This window comes from Bubalus kerabau, chromosome 5 (genome assembly GCF_029407905.1).
Source record: "Bubalus kerabau isolate K-KA32 ecotype Philippines breed swamp buffalo chromosome 5, PCC_UOA_SB_1v2, whole genome shotgun sequence".
Classification (NCBI taxonomy): domain Eukaryota; kingdom Metazoa; phylum Chordata; class Mammalia; order Artiodactyla; family Bovidae; genus Bubalus; species Bubalus kerabau.
This window is the reverse complement of record NC_073628.1, coordinates 22203028-22221013: the sequence shown is the minus strand read 5'-3', so window position 1 is coordinate 22221013 and position 17986 is coordinate 22203028. Positions and strand designations below refer to the sequence as shown.

The window sequence follows — 17986 nt, the reverse complement described above, 5'->3', positions numbered from 1 at the left end:
AGCACGTGGGATCTAATTCCCTGACCAGGGACTGAACCTGAGCCTCCTGAATTGGGAGCACAGAGTCTGAGCTACTGGACACCTGGCAAGTCCTGAAAGGGGGCTTCTTTAATGGAGCTGGGGAAAGGTGAGTGAGCCCACAGGAGTCTCTCTTGGTCAGTAGAGGCCACCGAAAGATGGCAGAGTTCTGCTTCTCTCCCTGGGTGCTTCAGGGCTTCTGACACTAGCGAGCCAGGGCCCCCTCTAGGGCTTGGAGGGACAGTGGGATCAGAGCAAGCAGAAACTTCAAGATGGGAAGTCTCTGCCACCCGAGTAGAGTCCTTGACCCAGAACGGGCTCTGCCTTCCTCTCAGCTATCTGGCTGGCCTGCACTCATCCCCTCTGCCAGCTCCACTCAGAGAGCCCACGAGCGCAACCTCTTGTGTGCCCCGTCTCTTCCCTCCACAGGCTGGAGCGGAAGCCTCTGTTCAGTTCTGTGTTTAGGCTCATGGCTTCCACGAGGCTGGGAAAAGCCGCTGTGTTCAGAGCCTGTTTAGAAGCAAATAGAGCCTGAGCTGAAATGTGGCCACCACCACGAGGCCTGTGTGTTCTTGTTCCCTCTCTCTCTCAGAAGGGGCAGGACGCCAGGACTCTGTGGCTATCTTAAGGCTCGAGTCAGCAGAAAGTCCGCTCTCTCAGGGCCAGTGGGCGAGGGTGGATTACCCACGGGATGGCTGCTCCACTTCAGCCTGGGCAGCCCGGTTCTAATCCATGCTTCTCTGTGTGTGATGATGGCCTGGAGTTCCAGTAGCCCTGACTCCCAGGAAGGCCTGTGCCCGTGGCCTTCTCTTCCCTTCGCGTCAGCACTCAGGCTGCCCTGAGGCTTGGCACTTTTGCCCCTCTCAGAGTGAAGCCAGGTGATGCCTTTAGACAGGAAGTCGAAATTGAGGCCGTATTTTGGAACTCCTGAATAGTCAATCTAATAGATCTTATAGTCTAGTCTGCTGGACTGCAAAACGGTTTCTTCTTGCCTGTGGGGGAGAGGGTCTCGGAGCTCTAAGACCAGGACTGTCGGTTGGCAGTTCCTTTGTCTCATTAGATAGCAGATCTCTCCCTTCTGTTCAGAGGGACCTTTGTGGAGTACCATCCTGCTGCAGCCGCCCCATATCCGAAGATGTAACTCCTGGGGCTGCATCCAGAGTCACTGAGTTTGTGGCCTGGACCTTCGGGTCTCATCAGACCCCCCTCACGACCCTCCCGGGCCTGGGAGGACCAAGGAGGGGCGGGAAGGAAGCTGCCAGAGCCAGGATCTTGCTACCATCAGCATCTGCATCTTCCCCTGTCTCCTGTGCTTTTCACTGAGATGGATAATAAGCAGTTTGGAGGTTTGCTGTGGGGTGGTTGGAGCTTCCAGTTAGATCCCAACCACACCCTTTGACGCTGTTTATCCTTGATCTGGATGGAGGTCTTTTCAGGCCTCACTTGAGTACTTCCAGCACCCCCAGCGGGGGACAGTGCACACCCCGCCCCAGGCCTCCTCTGCAGCCTCCAGCCAGCTCTCTGCTCACCATGATGCCAGGGCTGAGGAACGTGTCGTCCAGCCGAGGGAAGTCCCCAAGAAGAGGAACGAAAATGGCAGGTCCTGCGAGACCCCCTTGCCGGCCTTCTCTTGGGGTGCTCCAGCGGGGGGCCCTGCTGGCCTGGGCCGCAGCCCATCGCCCGTGAGGCTCTACGTGGCTCCTGTGCAGGGAGGTGCAGGGTGGGCTTCACACCCCTCTCACGCTTCGCTCTTGCCTCTCCCCTGTTCCCTTGGGCCTGCACATCTGGGTCAAATAAGTTGAAACTGGCCCACGATAATGAAGGGGGAGCCGAAATCACAGGCCTGGCCGTAACAGTGACCTCATCGTGGAGAAGCCGGCAGCCGCGCTGGAAAGCAGGCTTGTCTGAACATGTGTGTGGGAAGGCGGGCAGACTGTCTGTGGTTTGCATTTTCATGTTTCATGTGCAGCAGCATTTTCCTGGGGATTTGGCTAAGCCCGCTCTGGCAGAGAGCAAGAAAGACAGCTGTGCTCTCCTTCCCAGAGCCCTGCCTGCCTCCCATCTCCGAAAGCAACTGGGCCTTCATGTCTGCATGGGGTGGCAGGGCTGGCTTCAGTTATCGGAGAAGGGCATTCAGGAGACCCTCACCAAGGTGTGCCAGCCATGGGCATGCCGGCCCGCTCCTCAGGCTGCGGAGAGAGGGAGCGGGTGTGGAAGGGCTGGCTGCTGTCATCTGGGGCGCGTTGCTATGACCCTTCCCACTGCCATAGCATCCTTACAGAGAAAGAATGGCTGCCCTGAGTCCTACAAGGGCTGCGACCACCCCGCCCCAGGCCTCCTTCCCCACCGTCCCACGCTGTCAGACTGGGAGGGTGCCAGGGCACTTGGTACCACCCCCGGAAGTTGAATGAGTCATGGATCTCTGTTGTGAGGGGGGTCATCCTCACCCATCCATGCTCCCATCTGGAGCCCATTCCAGCCCCGCCTCTGGCTGCACACCCTGTGGGGGGCTGCTCCTCAGACAGCCCCCCCACGCCGGAGGGGAGTGTGCCCCCACTTCCTGCCCTCCCGGGGGCACTATGGCCCGCAGCCCGTGGTCGGCCTCTGCTCGCGCCGACGTCCTCCCAGACCTCCCAGTCTGCAGCTCCCATTGCTCTGGCTCCTCGCTGAGCTCTTCGGTTTTGCTGGCAGCTGTTTCTGTGTCTCCGGGAGGGGCTGGAACAAATCGTGTTTCTCCAGTCTGACAGGGCTGCTTTTTGGGGAAAGTGGCGGCACCACAGGTTTCTTAGGAAAGGGCCTGAAAAGGGCTAGCCCTGCGGCAGGGAAAGCCTTGTTGCACAGAGGAGTCAGACCGCTTGGGTTCAGGTCTCAGCTCCGCCCCTTGCCGGCTGTGTGGCCTTGGGTAACTTACTTAACCTCTCTGGGCTTCGGTTTTCAGGAGCAGCTTATTTTTATGTTCTTAATAAGTGTGTTATAAAGTGATCCATAGTTGTTTTAGAAAATGGAAAGTGAAAGTTGCTCGGTCGTGTCCAACACTTTGCGACCCCACGGACTGTAGCCTGCCAGGCTCCTCTGTCAATGGGTACCCTGAAAAACTAATTTTAAAAATTACAGTTGCATTCAACTCGACTGCCCAGAGATAGGTCACATCTTAGAACATGTCCTGACTTTTTTGGACCGTTCTCTGTGTGCACTTCTGTGCGTGTAGTGGTCCATGCACACACGCTTGTAACAGTAACTTCGCACAGTATATATTCTGCTGTGTAGACCGTGTCACGTTCATGTTGGGTCTGTTTCAGGCATGGCACACCCAGTGCACAGAACAGCGTTTCTGCTCTCAGGGAGCTGAGGTGCATGCAGCTGCAGGGCGGGGAACATAAAGAACAGATAAATAGGCCAAGTGGCAGTAAATGGCTAAGAAGAAAAAATAAAGTACGAGGAGGGAGACAGAGGACAGGAACCTGGGCTTCCAGTTAAAAGTGGGCAGTTCAGGTGCCCAGCTGCTTCCTTTAAAACGCTCACTCAAAATGGCTTCAAACGATTTGCCTTTAAATAAAGTTAACCCATAAAGACTTGAGGGAGAGGAGACAAACCAAGGAGGCGAATGGAGGAGGAGGAACTGGCGTGGCAGGTTGGAGAGGGGAAACCTGAGCCGGCCAAGGGGAATGCGAGCCACAGCCACCGAAATCCCTTCTCCACTTCACAGGACTGGTCATCGCTGGAGAGGTTAAAACGGAGGGTCTAGAGATTTTTGGTGTCAGTGGGGTCACGGCACAGAAATGCAGATGGTTAAGTAGCAGTCTGCAGATTCAGTGAACCCTGAGAGGAACCCTGCCCGCCCTCCCTCTGCCCACCTGCTTCTCTTCCTCCTCACTCAGTGCTGTCTGCCAGGCCCCTACCTCCATGTGTGAAATTGGAAGAATTTTCTGGGGAATCTGAGCAGCTCAAGAGAAGAGACTTCAGTTCTCAGGGGCTCTATCACGTGCAAAGGAATAGCCTGATGGTCATGAAGCTGTCCTGTGTCAGCAAGCTTCCCTCCAGCATCTTCACACTCTAAAATATGAGTGAGCAGACAGGCTGGTTGGCCAGACTTTTGAGTAATGCCTCAGTTGAAAAAGAAGAGGCAAGGAAAAGGAACCAAGGACAAGAAAGAGACTTGGAGGATATAGAAGCTATTCAAGGAGAAGAAATTTTCAAAGATATCATTAATCTCAGAGAGAAATTATAAAAGCAAAGAAAGCAAAAGATTAGACAAGGTTAAACTCACTCTCAAGGTAGGAAACTTTATTTAAGTGTAGCTCATTATGTTTCCACATAGCCCAGGCCTGAGTCATAAAGTCTTCCAGACATGGAGATTAAAACATCATGGCAGGGAAAAAAAAAAAGCAGAAGAACAAAATACTACCAAAAAGGAAGTTTTTAAATGCTCTTAGAAATTGAAAGTATGGCGGAAATGAAAACAGAAGATGAAGAACAATTTCTGAACAGTAGAGCAGAAAGATATAGAGCTGGAAACGAGAGAGAAAGGAAAACTATAAGACGAATCAAAGAAGTTAAATATCTAAATAGTGTTCCAGAAAGATAGGGCTTGAGAGAGTGGGGAAGAAAATGATCGAAGAAATGGGTCCCAGATATGTATACCTATGGCTGATCCATGTTGATGTATGGCAGAAACTAATCACAGTATTGTTAGTTAATTATCCTCCAATTAAAAAAAGAAAGAAATGAGTTCCAGAACTGAAGAACATGATTTTCAAGATTGAAAAGGCCTGGCACTTAACGCAGCTTGATGGATGGAAATAAACCTGCTTTACCACCCATCAGTACAATCAGGACACGGGACAGAGAGGAAAAAAACAGGTCAGTACAGAGGCTTGGGATCAGAGTGCCTCAGAGTTCTTAATAGCAGCAGTACAGCCTGGAAGGTTGCAGAGATTGCTTTCAGACTTGGAGGACCATTGCTATCCTAGAATTCTTTAGCCGAGCTCTTCGTTAAGCATGACAGTAGAATACAGACCTTTTCAGATGTTCCAAGCCTCTCAGTGTATCTTCATTGTGCCGTATCGCTGGACACATCTTGAGTTTGTACTTCAGTTCTTGTTGCATGGTCCCCAGACCAGTGGTAGCATCTTCTGGGCACCTGTTAGACATGCAGGGCTTCCCTGGTGGCCAATGCGGGAGACACAGGTTTGATCCCTGGTCCGGGAAGATCCCACATGGCTGTGTGCTGCAACTACTGAGCCTGTGCTCTAGATCCCGGGAGGCTCAACTGCTGAGCTCACATGTTGCAGCTACTGAAGCCTGTGTTCATTTGCCACAACTAGAGAAAAGCCCACACAGCAGCAAAGACCAAGCACAGCCAAAAATAAATATAAAATTAAAAAAAAGAAATGCCCCACCCCAGGCGTCCTGATACACGCTTAAGCTTGAGAAGCACTGCTTCAGCAAAATGAGGACAAGGATCTGAAAGAGGAAGATAGTGGATCCGGGAAACAAGGTACACAGCAAGGGGGCGGCCCCTCAGGATGGCAGTGCTTGGAGCTCCCAGGCCACAGCTCTGCATGGGGTACCTGCAGGCTCTGGTCCCAGGCTCTGTGAACACACCATTGTCCTTGTGTCTGATGAATTTTAACATCAAGAGGAGACATTTATAAAAAGGGAAGTCCTTGTGGGGATAAAACTTGTGTGACGAGTTTATAGAAAAGTAAACAAGTAAATGTTAACTCTGTATACCAGAAGTTGTGCTGAAAGGAAGAATACTCATGGTGTATTCTTCAGCAGTGGACAGCATTTACATCATCATAATGGTGTTGATAATGCTGAGTACTGATTTATCCAAAATTGTGATCTGATTGTGTTGTGAAAATAGGGTAGAGAAGAGCATGTATACACGTATACATGTGCACTCACACTCGTTTTGTAGAGAGCTGATTTTTGTTGTTCAGTTGCTAAGTTATGTCCAACTCTGTGACCCTGTGGACTGTAGCACGCCAGGCTCCTCTGTCCTCCACCATCTCCTGGAGTTTGCTCTGATTCATGTCCGTTGAGTCAGTGATGCTAGCTAACCATCTCATCCTCTGTCATCCCCTTCTCCTTCCCTCAGTCTTTCCCAGCATCAGGGTCTTTTCCAGTGAGTTGGCTCTTCCCATCAGGTGGCCAAAGTATTGGAGCTTCAGCTTCAGTATCAGTTCTTCCAATGAATATTCAGGACTGATTTCCTTTAGGATTGACTGAGAGCTGGTTTTTAAAAAAAAAAAAAAAGCTAAATCCTTATCTTCCCTAATTGGAGGTTAACTAATAAAACTGAAAAATCAAAGTGAAACAAGATATAAAAATATTTGGAACTGTGGAAGTATGAGACCAAAGAAATGGCTGGAAGAGTTGACATTGGTGCTCGGGAAGGAAACAGAAGATGTTTGAAAACAAGCTTTGTTTGACTTTTATGTGCAAGATACACCTTAAAACTAAAAATAAAACCAAAGTTTGAAAAAGCATGATAGGAAGGGAAGCTCTGACAAGGAAGCTCTCTTAATAAACTGTGGTCATTTTTGAGAAATGGGTTTTAGAGTTTTTTTGTTTTTGTTTTTTAAGAATGTCAGCAGGAGGGCTGGGTCAGAAGATTCCTCGTTGCTTCTCTAGCCACTGGGAGATGCTTCTGGGCTGGGAGGTGCCAGGAACTTCTCGTCCTGGGCAGGGGGCCCCTTAAGTCATTTTGCTGAATGGGGTTTGCAGAGAGGGTGCCAGGCAGGTGGTGAAGCACCATCTGCTGACCTGCGGGGGCCGGCACATGGTGCCAAGGCCAAAGCCCAGCCCTGGCCTCAGCTTCCCTGTGAGCAGCCCGGGCACCAGAGTGAGACCCGCCTCACACTGGCTGTGGCGAGTGAGTGAGTTCATGGGCACACAGGGCTCAGAACAGTGGCTGGCACTTCTGCTGGCGGTGAGCAGCCAGGGAGTAGAGGGTACCCACACCTTTTTATTTATATTTTGAAAAAAATTTTCAACCTTACAGAAGCATTATAGAAATAGTACAAAGAACTCCCTTAATAAAAGCTCTTCAGGGGACTTCCCTGGTAGTCCAGTGGTTAAGAAACTGCCTTCCAATGCAGGGGACTCAGCTTCAATCCCTGGTTGGGGAACTAAGATTCCACATGCTGCAGGGCAACTAAGCCCACACGTTGCAACTAGAAAGGAAGACCCAGTGAAGCAAGAAAAAAAAGGCTTTTTTTTTTTAAAATCACCATTTGATAACATGGCCACATTTCCTTTTTCTCTCTCCACGTACACATACAGTAATATCTTGTCACCATTACCTCTGTTACTGAAAAGTAAGTTGCAGACATGGTAGCCACTCATCGCTAAGCATGTCAGTGTGTGTCTTCCAGAAACCAGAGTAAAATGGTCAATTTGGGGAACTTTCACATTTATACGAAACCATTGCATGATGTGGAGACCGTTATTAATCTTACTGCTGTTTCAATGCCACTTTCAAGCAGGAAACTTCCCCTGCCCCATCCTCCGCGGTCCATGATCCACTCCAGTCTCCAGTGTCCTTTAATCTGGAGCAGTCCCTCAGCCCTAACTTTGACACCTTGGAGGAGCTGGGAAGCCACTTGTCTTATCGGAAGTCCCTGGGTTTGGGAGGTGATGTCATCTTGCAATGGGATACAGGTTACTTTGGCAGGCGCCCCATGGCACGGGCTTCCCAAGTGACCTCAGTGGTAAAGAATCCATCTGCCAGTGTAGGAGACTTGGGTTTAATCTCTGGGTCAGAAAGATCCCCTGAGGGAGGAAATGGCAACCCATTCCAGTATTCTTGCCTGGAAAATTCTACAGACAGAGGAGCCTGGTGGGCTGCAGTCCATGGGGTCACAAAGAGTCAGACATGACTGAGCAGCTGAGCACGCACCTCAGCACAGCTCAGGAGGTCTGTGTGGTCAGTTCATCTCACAGGGATGATGCTCTGGTCACTTTGTGTCCCCCTCTGCAATTAATGAGTAATCTCAAGGGAGCTGTTTTTGAGGCCCTGGGTCGATATCCTGTCCCCTACATATTTTCATCTGATGTTTGAGTGTTTATCAGGCCTTGACTCTTGACCAGATTCCTCCTGAAGCTCAGTTGCAGGTCATTTGGATAAACACCAGAGCTTGCTTTTGGCTGCCAGTGAGAAACTTAGCATTGGGAAATATATTGACTTTTTTTTTCCCCCTAGACAGGTATTATTCCATTTGGGATAAGAAGTGCACTTCCTGGGTTTAAAGTCTAAAAAGGTCAGATTCCAAAAAATAAGGAGGTCGGATTCATTCTTTTGTTTGTTCGGTATTTGCTGAGTGCCTAGTGTATACTCGGCACTCTTCCGGGTGCTGGGGATAATGCGGTAAAACAGGTAGACAGACATCCCTGGGGGGATCAGACAGGAAACCTGTCCTCCGTGGTCAGGTCGTGCAGGGTGAACCCCAGGGTGTGGTGAGGTCAGGGGTGCCGTGATTGGATGGAGACCTGAGCGGGTGAAGCAGGGGAACAGGTTCGAGGCCTGGAGATGGGAGTCAATGCAGGTGTGAGGAGGTCGCTAGGAGGTCGCTAGGACTGGAGCTGAGATGGTGCGGGGAAGGACGGTCAGCGGGTTTGCAGGGAGGGCCTGGGCGAGACTGGGGGGCAGTGTCCATCTGGATGCCGGGAGTGAGGGTCTGACTGAGACCCGGCTGGGAGTGATGACTCTTTGGGGCTCAGAGTGCGGCAGGGCAGGTCTCCTCTGGGCAGAAAGGGAGCAGTTGGACGGGGCCTTTTTATTCTTCCCTGCTGCTCAGGAAAGGACAGGAGGGGCCGGCCTGGCGAGGGGCCCGTCTCGCCCCCTTCCCAGCAGCTTGGACAGTCTCTGGCAAGCCTTGGCAGGTGGGCACGCCTGCAGGCCCTGTGGGTTTCCGGCCTGAGAGCCCAAGGCGGTGCGTGCGTTGCCAGTGGGGCACAGCTCTTCTCCAGGTCGTCCCTGCCCGTCTCCCCATGAGAGAGAGCCCCAGGGCTCACAGCCTTGGTCCCCATGCCCCACCCAGGCGACCCAGAGGAGTAAGCTGAGGACATTCGAGGAGGACTTTTCCGTGGGGGTGCAGGTGGGATTGCTGTTCTAGGGACTTCCCACCCTCTGCTCTTTGGCGTCTCAGGTGCCCGAGGTTACACAGTCAGGATTTGAACCCGGCTGATGGGTGTCACAATCTGGCCCTTCTCCACCAGGCTACACTGCAAGGGGCCAAGGGGGTGACATCCCATCTATTTCAGGCAGTCCCCTGCCTCCTGAGATCTTGTTTGTGCTTGGTCTTTGACCTCTGGCCTGTGACCCCTGGACTGTTAGAGGGTGGTGGGCGTGAGAAAGGCCCCGAGGGTTGTGAAGAGGCCTCCGTGCCTCCCTTTCAGGGTCAGATCAGCGAGTCCCAGGAAGTGGGGTGACATTTACTTAGCGCCTCCAGTGGTTCTGAGGAAACACCTTAATGTTTACAGCCACACTGTAGGCTCGGTTTTATGACCATCCTTAACTGATGAAGAAGTTGAGACTCCGAGTTAATGACACAGCCAAGGTGGCGCAGCCAGGAAGGGGAATCGTGTGTCAGCCCGTGGGCCTGCTACATCTGATGGGCCCGCGCCCTTGGTCCTTCTGGAAGTCATGGAAGTGCTTGACATGGTGCCTGTGGACGCCCGTCCTGGGCTGGGCTGCCACACGGCGATGCTGGGCCCACAGGCAGGGGTGGAAAGAGCATGGACCTCAGGGCGGGAAGACCGTGGCTCCAGCCCTCCTCTGCCCCGCTGTCCCAAGCCTGTCCCGCAGCGTGGTGTCGGGTACGTCTGGAGTCCCTGTGACCTCGTCCCTCACCTGTGGAATGAGCATCACCTTCATCCTGAGACCAGACATGCGTGTGTGGGTGTGGTTCTCAGCTGGGTCTTGAGGTGTGTAGGCGAGCCTGAGAATCTCCTGGAGTGTGCGGTGCCTGTGCTGGGCGGCCCCCTCTCAGGGGCCCCTCCGGGGAAACACATCTGAATCTGGCATCGGGGAGGATGTTGGTCTTCTGAGAAACATCCCAACTGATTTTTAAGACACCGTTTCCTGCTTTTCGGATCTACGTTCAAGCTGTTGCGGCAGATGATAATAGAAATAGGGAAAAGGACTTAACCAAAACCAGGTGGTTCTGGGCAAGGACCCTAGCCTGGAGTCTCTTTGGGAAAACGACCAGGTTTCCTTGCGATGAACACAGTGCTTCTCAACGAGGGGGCAGTGCCCCCGGGGACATTTGGCAGCATCTGCGGCATTTGTTGTAGATGTCACAACTGGAGAGAGGGTTTGACTAGCATCTCGGAAGCCTGAAGTGCTGCTCAATAGCCTGCAGGGCACAGGGTAGCCCCCACAGCAAAGGATTACCTAGGCCTTGATGGTGCCAAGGTCAAGGATGAGTAACCCTGGGTTGAGAATAGCCAGTAGTTAAATAGTGTTGGTTAAGTGTCAGACGTTGTTGGTCTAAGAGCTCCACGGGTATTGACTTGCTAATCCTCCCAACCCTCTGACGCGAGCTGTTATTATCCTGAGCTGACAGATGGGGAAGCAGAGGCATAGGGAGCTTAAACACCTGGACCCAGGTAGGGGTCCCGAGGAAGGAGCAGGCAGGACGAGGACTTTGCTTCCCAGGCGTCTGTGCCTCCCCCCCCTGCATTAAGGGAGTCTGACTTTAAACCAGATTTTCAGCTTTGGGTTCAGAAGGCCACATACTGGAACGTTTGCTATGTGAGAAGAGTCAGAAACCTTTCATTCCTGTGCCCAGAAAGTAAGAGAGAAGGGCTGGGGTTAAGGGTTACGAGGGGCCCCATGACCCATCCATGAACGTCTATGTTTTCCATATTCTGAGAGTGATTCACCTTCATGAATTTAATGGCATGAGACGCCTCATGGGAGTGGAACACAGGTGAATCATAACTTCTTAGCGTTCGGCTCCCGTCACTGGGGAATCAGAGATGAGACGGTGGCCGCCTCCTCACCGCGGTGCCAGGGGGGCTGGAGGGTAGCAGGACTGGGTGGAGAGCGTGGCTGACCGCGGCCGGGGCTGTGCTGTGTCTTTGCAGATGTGAAGACAACCGTGGTTTACCCTGCTACAGAGAAGCACCTACAGAAGTATCTGCGCCAGGACCTCCACCTGGTCCGAGAGACGGGCAGCGACTACAGGAACGTCACCTTGCCCCACCTGGAGTCCCAGAGCTTGAGCATCCAGGTACCGGCCACCACCAGCTCAGGCAGGCTCCACGGGTCGCATGCAGAGTGCTGTTCCCGAGGCCAGTGTTTGTCTTCTCAGGCGTCGGTCAAGATGGTCCCAGGGGCTAGCAGTGTCCCTGCCTTCATGCCGCTTACCTCCTGTGCAGGCATCAGATAGGACATGGATGTATACGTAACCACACCAGACGTGAGACTTAGAGTGCTGTGGAGAGGAAAGGGCAGGATAAGTGGCATAGAAAGTGCTGGGCTCAGGCGGCCGTGTTTCGTGGAGGACAGTCATCTGCATGGATAAGGGAACTGACGCTGGTCTCGGGCACACCACCGAGGCAGTCTGGGATTTCAGAGCAGTCCAGTCCCTGGGAAGAACTTCTGGCTACTCTCTAGTAGCGCTGATGCTATCTCAAGAATGGCTTACCCAGACCAGAGGTCTGTAAATGGTAAATAAATGCTGGTTAGGCCTTCCCCATCCAGGTGCTCATTCCTGGTTTCACCCACAGTTAGCCAGCCTCCACGAGTTGAGTCCCAGGGGAGAAACTTCTCCTTCCCTTTCGCCCCCTGCATCCATCCTGGGGGGCAGGAGCTGGGGGAGGGACTAGTTGCACGGCCTCTTCTTCCAGGGCTGTGTTCACGGTTGGAAGCATCTTCAGAGTGTATTCAGTCCCTGGGCCAGACGCAAGGCCATTTTGCTAACAGATCTGATTCTCCTTGGGTCTGTGCCCAGCACCAACCAGAGCCTTTCCCGAAATTGGCCCCATGTGCATGCTCAGAGTTAATGTGATGGATGAGCTGTTTTCCTATCCTGTCTCTTTATCACTCCTGTTCCCTGAGCATTTGTATGTATTCCAGCCAAGAGTGTGGCCACGGTGGGGCAGGGTGTCCTGATACGGGAAGCTCACGGCCATTTCTCCCAGGCCCAGAGGAAGGGAGGGTGTCCTGAGTGTGGGGTCCTGCGAGGTGGATTGTCCTTGGGAGGAGGAAGGACAGGAGGCAGACAGGGGCTGAGAGAGGTCCCACAGGGAAGATCTGGCCAGGCTGTTAGCCGTGGTCCCCACACAGGATTTGCACAAGGCTTCTCTAGCTCACTCTGGCTTGATTTTTTTTCTGTTTTTTAACAAAGACATCCGGCATTTGTTATGTCTTCTAAGTAGGAAGGAAATTGGTCTCCATCTTTCCTAGAAAGCGTCTTGGATCGTGAAGTGGCTGTCCTGAAATGTGTGTTTTGTTGCACTAATTGCACATATATGTGATTAAAGAGGAAGTCCTTAATACAGTTTCGGCGTTAGTCATATATGCACCTTCTTAAAGACCACTGTACACATTCTCTTGGGAGATAACTCTACTACTCTACCCACTTCTGGGTGACATGAGTGTTCATGTGTTCTTTATTATTTTAAATTGGCCGAGCTGTGTGGCTTGTGGAATCTTAGTTTCTTGACCAAAGATTGAACCCAGGCCCTCAGCAGTGAAAGCACCGAGTCCTAACCACTGGAGCGCCAGGGAATTTCCCCCATGTATTCTTTTTTGGCTGTTTCTAGCAAGTTTACAAGCACTCGGCTTAATTGGCAATCAGTTCAGTTCAGTCGCTCAGTAGTGTCCAGCTCTTTGCGACCCCATGGACTGCAGCACGCCAGGCCTCCCTGTCCATCACCAACTCCCGGAGTTTACTCACACTCATGTCCATCGAGTTGGTGATGCCATCCAGCCATCTCATCCTTTGTTGTCCCCTTCTCCTCCCGCCTTCAATCTTTCCCAGCCTCAGGGTCTTTTCAAATAAGTCAGTTCTTTGCATCAGGTGGCCAAAGTATTGGAGTTGCTGCTTCAGCGTCAGTCCTTCCAATGAATATTCAGGACTGATTTCCTTTAGGATGGACTTGTTTTATCTCCTTGCAGTCCAAGGGACCCTCAAGAGTCTTCTCCAACACCACAGTTCAAAAGCATCAATTCTTTAATGCTCAGCTTTCTTTATAGTCCAACTCTCACATCCATACCTGACTACTGCAAAAACCATAGCTTTGACTAGACAGACCTTTGTTGGCAAAGTAATGTCTTTGCTTTTTAATGTGCTGTCTAGGTTGGTCATAACTTTCCTTCCAAGGAGTAAGCGTCTTTTAATTTTATGGCTGCAGTCACCATCTGCAGTGATTTTGGAGCCTAAGAAAATAAAGTCTCTCACTGTTTCCACTGTTTCCCCATCTATTTGCCATGAAGTGATGGGATCAGATGCAATATATGTTGTAATGAAAACTGACCTCTTCCAGTCCTGTGGCCACTGCTGAGTTTTCCAAATTTCCTGGCATATTGAGTGCAGCACTTTCACAGCAGCATCTTTTAGGATTTAAAATAGCTCAACTGGAATTCCATCACCTCCACTAGCTTTGTTCATAGTGATGCTTCCTAAGGCCCACTTGACTTTGCATTCCAGGATGTCTGGCTCTAGGTGAGTGATCACATCATCGTGGTTATCTGGGTTGTGAAGATCTTTTTTGTATAGTTCTTCTGTGTATTCTTGCCACCTTTTCTTAATATCTTCTGCTTCTATTAGGTCCATACCATTTCTGTCCTTTATTGTGCCCATCTTTGCATGAAATGTTCCCTTGGTATCTCTAATTTTCTTGAAGAGATCTCTAGTCTTTCCCATTCTATTGTTTTCCTCTATTTCTTTGCGTTGATCACTGAGGAAGTTTTTCTTATCTCTCCTTGCTATTCTTTGGAACTCTGCAGAGCTAATTGGTAATAGCTGTTATATTTATTGAGCATCCCCTAGGTCCCAGACTCTGTGCTAAGGTCTGGAGGGTCACCAGGATAAGCGCTGATAATTTCCCCACAGTCTTGTAAGGAAGGCAGGCGTGCAATGTAATGGGATGAGCACTTCGGTGGTTAAACATAAGGTAGAGGTGTGACACAAAGGGGAGTGATCAGCCCAGATGGGGGGGGCTTCACTGGGGACAGGATCCTCCGGTTGGATCTTAAAAGGACAAAGAGAAGTTTGCCAGGTGGACAGAATAAACAGGGCACTGCAGCCAGAGCAGAGAGAAACTCCAGGGCCTCAGAGGGCTGGACTCTGATGCATTTGGGGAGCTAGCAAAAGACAGGCAGGGCCCAGGAAGAGGTATGTGCACTTTACCCAGGAGACCAGGAGTTCCCAAACCTTGCCAGTCGTCAGCATGGCCTCTTGAGGTTTTATAAAATACAGAGCACAGGGCCCTCCTTGGTATCTACTGACTCAGGATGGACCTGGGAAATCTAGATTAGAAAAAAACCATCTCTTGTCAGATTTTTGGACGAGTGCTATAGGCACTGAGGGTCCTGTAAATGGCTTTAAGCACGTGGGTAATGTGATGAGATTTAAAGAAGCAGTTGGAAGTGGTGAGAGTAGAAGGAGGAAGAGGCAGAGGGGAGCTTCTTTTTTGATTAAGAGGCAGGGCCTAGATGGGGGCTGGCTTGGAGCAGCGAGGGGGCCCTGGGGGTGACTCTGGGGTTACCTTGGGCAATGAGTGGCAGATGGTGGGATGGACGGCAGAGTGGGTTTCCGTGGAGGACAGTGAGTTAGCTTGGGATGTCTCAGCCACGAGGTGACTTAGAACAGCAACGGTCCTGAGCATTTTGCAGGCACCATATCTTCAACAACAAGCTTTTGGAGACTAGCTTCAGAGCCAGGTCGCCTGGCCCCAGTGCCTGTGCTCTTAGCCATCGATGCTACTTGGATACTCAAATCTGAGGTGCTTGTAATTTCCCAGTTAAAAAAAAGAATGCAGTGGGATGTCTGAATCCAGAACCTTAGAGATCTGTTTGTGAGCCCAGGGTTTGGCCTCTTGTCCTAACACCTCAGCGCCTCGAGACCTTGTACTTTATTTTTGACTATGCTTTGTTGCTGAGCGGGCTTCTCTCCCGTTGTGGTGCATGGGCTGCTCATTGCCATGGCTCCCTTTTGTTGTGGAGCACAGGCTCTAGGCAGATGCATGGGATCGGTAGTTGCAGCTCATGGGTTTAGTTGCCTCACAGCATGTGGGATCTTCCCAGACCAGGGATTGAACCTGTGTCTGCTGCTTTGGCAGGCAGATTCTTATCCACCACACCGCCAGGGAAGTCCTCGTCTTTCACTTTTGAGTCCCAGTTTCCCTGTCTGGAAAATGTGATGGACAACACCTCCCTCCTGAGGTCCTGGCGGAGGCTGAGCCATGCCACATACCACGTGGCTGCTGCTGTTTCCCGCACAGAAGAGGCGCCAGAGGGGTGGCCACTGTTGTCCATACGGGGCAGTTGTGAGGAGGAACAGGAGGGCGCGGAGCTGAGACCCGGCAGGGGAGGGGCGGCCAGAGGAGAGGGGCCAGCCAAGGAGCAGGAAGGCAGGGAAGAAGGAGGAGAGAGGCTCCCGGGGAGATGCCAGCATCACCCACGGGGAGGATGCCATGCCCAGATGGGTCCAGAAGCTGCCAGTGTCCCCACAGCCTGTCATCCGTGGGGCTGAGGCTGCCGGGCTGGCTTTCTCAGGGTGCCCCTCCCCGTGACATCACCCTGTGATGCGTGTGAACTGGGTCCCCTGCTTCTCCTCCCTTGTCTGAGCTGAGCTGTCCTGTGAATCCAGGCCCCTCCTGCTCTTCCAGGGGCCCTCCCCACATGGACGGCGTGGCGCTTGGTGGGCTCTGGGGCCAGACTCTGGGTCGGAACTGTGTGAACTTGGGTGCACGTCCTCCCACCCGCAGGCTTGCCTGGTCCCCGAGATGCTCTCATCACAACACGCCTTCATCACACCACACAGTCCCAGCCCTTGGCCGCCCCTCCAGTCTCACACGTGGTTCTTTCTTGCCCCAGAATCAATGCACTTCCTTTGCTCTCATCCACTCTCCTTCTTCCCCTTCCCACAGCTGGTCTTGCAGCCTCAGGCATGCCCAGCCTGACCTTTCCCAGCAACTTTTCTGCTTTCCCTTACCTTCCTGGGCAGGGCTCTGTTTTGGATGCTTGTGTGAGCATTTTCTCGCTTAGTCCTCACCACAGCCCTAACCTCTGGGTATAATTAGCACCTCTTGACGAAGGAGGAAACCAAAGCTTAGATGAAATCACTTTGCAGCATGCAGCTAGTTAGTGTTGGAGGTGAGAGATGAGCCCCATGTTGTTGGGCTCCAGAGCCCATTCATTCTCCCCCAGATGATATGTTGTTTTCTAGGTGGAGGCAGGAGCTGTGGGGGAAGGCAGGGCCCTGGGGTGGCCTGGCCCGCTGTGGGCTGGGCAGTCCCAGGGCTGTCCACGCAGAACCACCATCCCCTCCCTCCCATTTGTTTTTGGGAGATTTCCGATCAGGATCTGACTGACTTTTTTTCTCAAGTGGCACATTCCTAGAGACATGTCCAGTTAGAGAGGAAATGCTTCCCCTGGGACATTCTCAACTTGCTGGGCTCTGCATTGCTCTTGCCCCAGGGTTGCACAAAGAAGCCACTGCAGGATGGCCTCCAGGCCTCACCAGGAAGTGGCATGGCCAGGCTGTCCTTGGGAAAGCCCCTCTTTTCTACTGTGACTGGCCTCTGGGTCTTACTGGAGGGCCTGGGAGGCCCAGATCGTCCCTGGCAGGTTCCCTCTGCCTCGTCCCTCTCCATATCAGATGGTTGCACTTGGCCTTGGCTATGCTGGCCGAGAGTGCAGGATGTGGACTTGGGGGGCAGTGGGAAGGGAGCCCCCACGGGGTTGCGGGGACAGCCCTGGCTCTCGCTGACCCTGCTGCGCCAGCACTCCTGGTGGTGGGCTAAGGAGCCCCGTGCTGGCTGGCCGTGTCGGTGCCCTGTCCTCTGCTCCAGCCCTCGTCAGCTTGAGTGCCTTCCTGACCGTGGGGCAGAAGGGGCAGCTGGGTGAGCCCAACTCCTGCCCCCTCTCTGGCTGTGCAGCAGGGTTCACTGTCAGATTTCGGGCAGAGTTCACTGGCCAGGAAGGAAGTCACGTTGGCAAAGGGTTCTCAGCGCTCAGGGGCAGTGGAGTGGAGTGGGCTCCAGGGCTTGGAGCCCCATGAGAACAGGGCCTTCGTATCTTGACCTCCAGGCTGCAGGCTGGCTTCCTCAGAGAGGCCACCAGGACCTTCATGGTAAAGTGATGCTCTTGGGGTCCATGCAGTGCTCAAGGAAGGGTCCTTGAAGACAGTGGACAGCAGCTGATCAAAGGCCGTGGGAGAGCTGGCAGCCCAGGGTTGACAGGAAGGGAGGAAGGGTCTGTGTCGTTGCCTCTCGTGTGGCGTTTCTTCTGCTTTGTCGTGAAGGGTCCATATCGGGTGGGGTAGAGGCGCTAACCCCACCCTCACAAGAAGCCCAGTGGGGCTGGGAAACCCAGCACAGTTACTTCCAGAACATAAGCCCTTCCTTGCCCTGGCACATGGCAAGCTCCCTCTGCAGAAGGAACTCCCAGCAGACTCTGCCCCGTGGTCCTGTCGGGGTGCAGGGACACTTCACCAGAGTCCCGTGGGCAGTGGAAGGGGATTGCAGACCAGGCCTGTGAGGCCAGAGCAGAGCGTGTGCACAGGGGTGGTCAGGACGGGCCTAAACAGGGAGCTCCGTCTGGACCCTTGTGGGGGCAGCCGTAGTGACCCCTGTGGGGATGGCCATGGTGGGAGGGGGAAGTCTCTTCTGGACCCAAGAACTGATATCTGGGACAGGATGGCCTGAGTGTGGATCCCCTGAGCTTCGTGCCCCTTTACCATTGGGTGTCCTTCCCTGAGCCTGCCTCTCCCAGCGTGGGCTGTCT

At 52.7% G+C, this 17986-nt stretch overlaps 1 protein-coding gene across 2 annotated transcripts in view; it reads left to right on the top strand.

Moving 5' to 3' along the window:
* The window catches only part of DCPS (decapping enzyme, scavenger), a 41677-nt gene that overhangs the window by 16474 nt on the left and 7217 nt on the right, over positions 1–17986 (top strand). For both annotated transcript variants that reach the window (XM_055581209.1, XM_055581210.1), the window contains exon 3: positions 11116–11261. In XM_055581209.1, coding sequence (XP_055437184.1) covers positions 11116–11261 — 146 coding nt within the window. The remainder of the gene's footprint in view (positions 1–11115; positions 11262–17986) is intronic.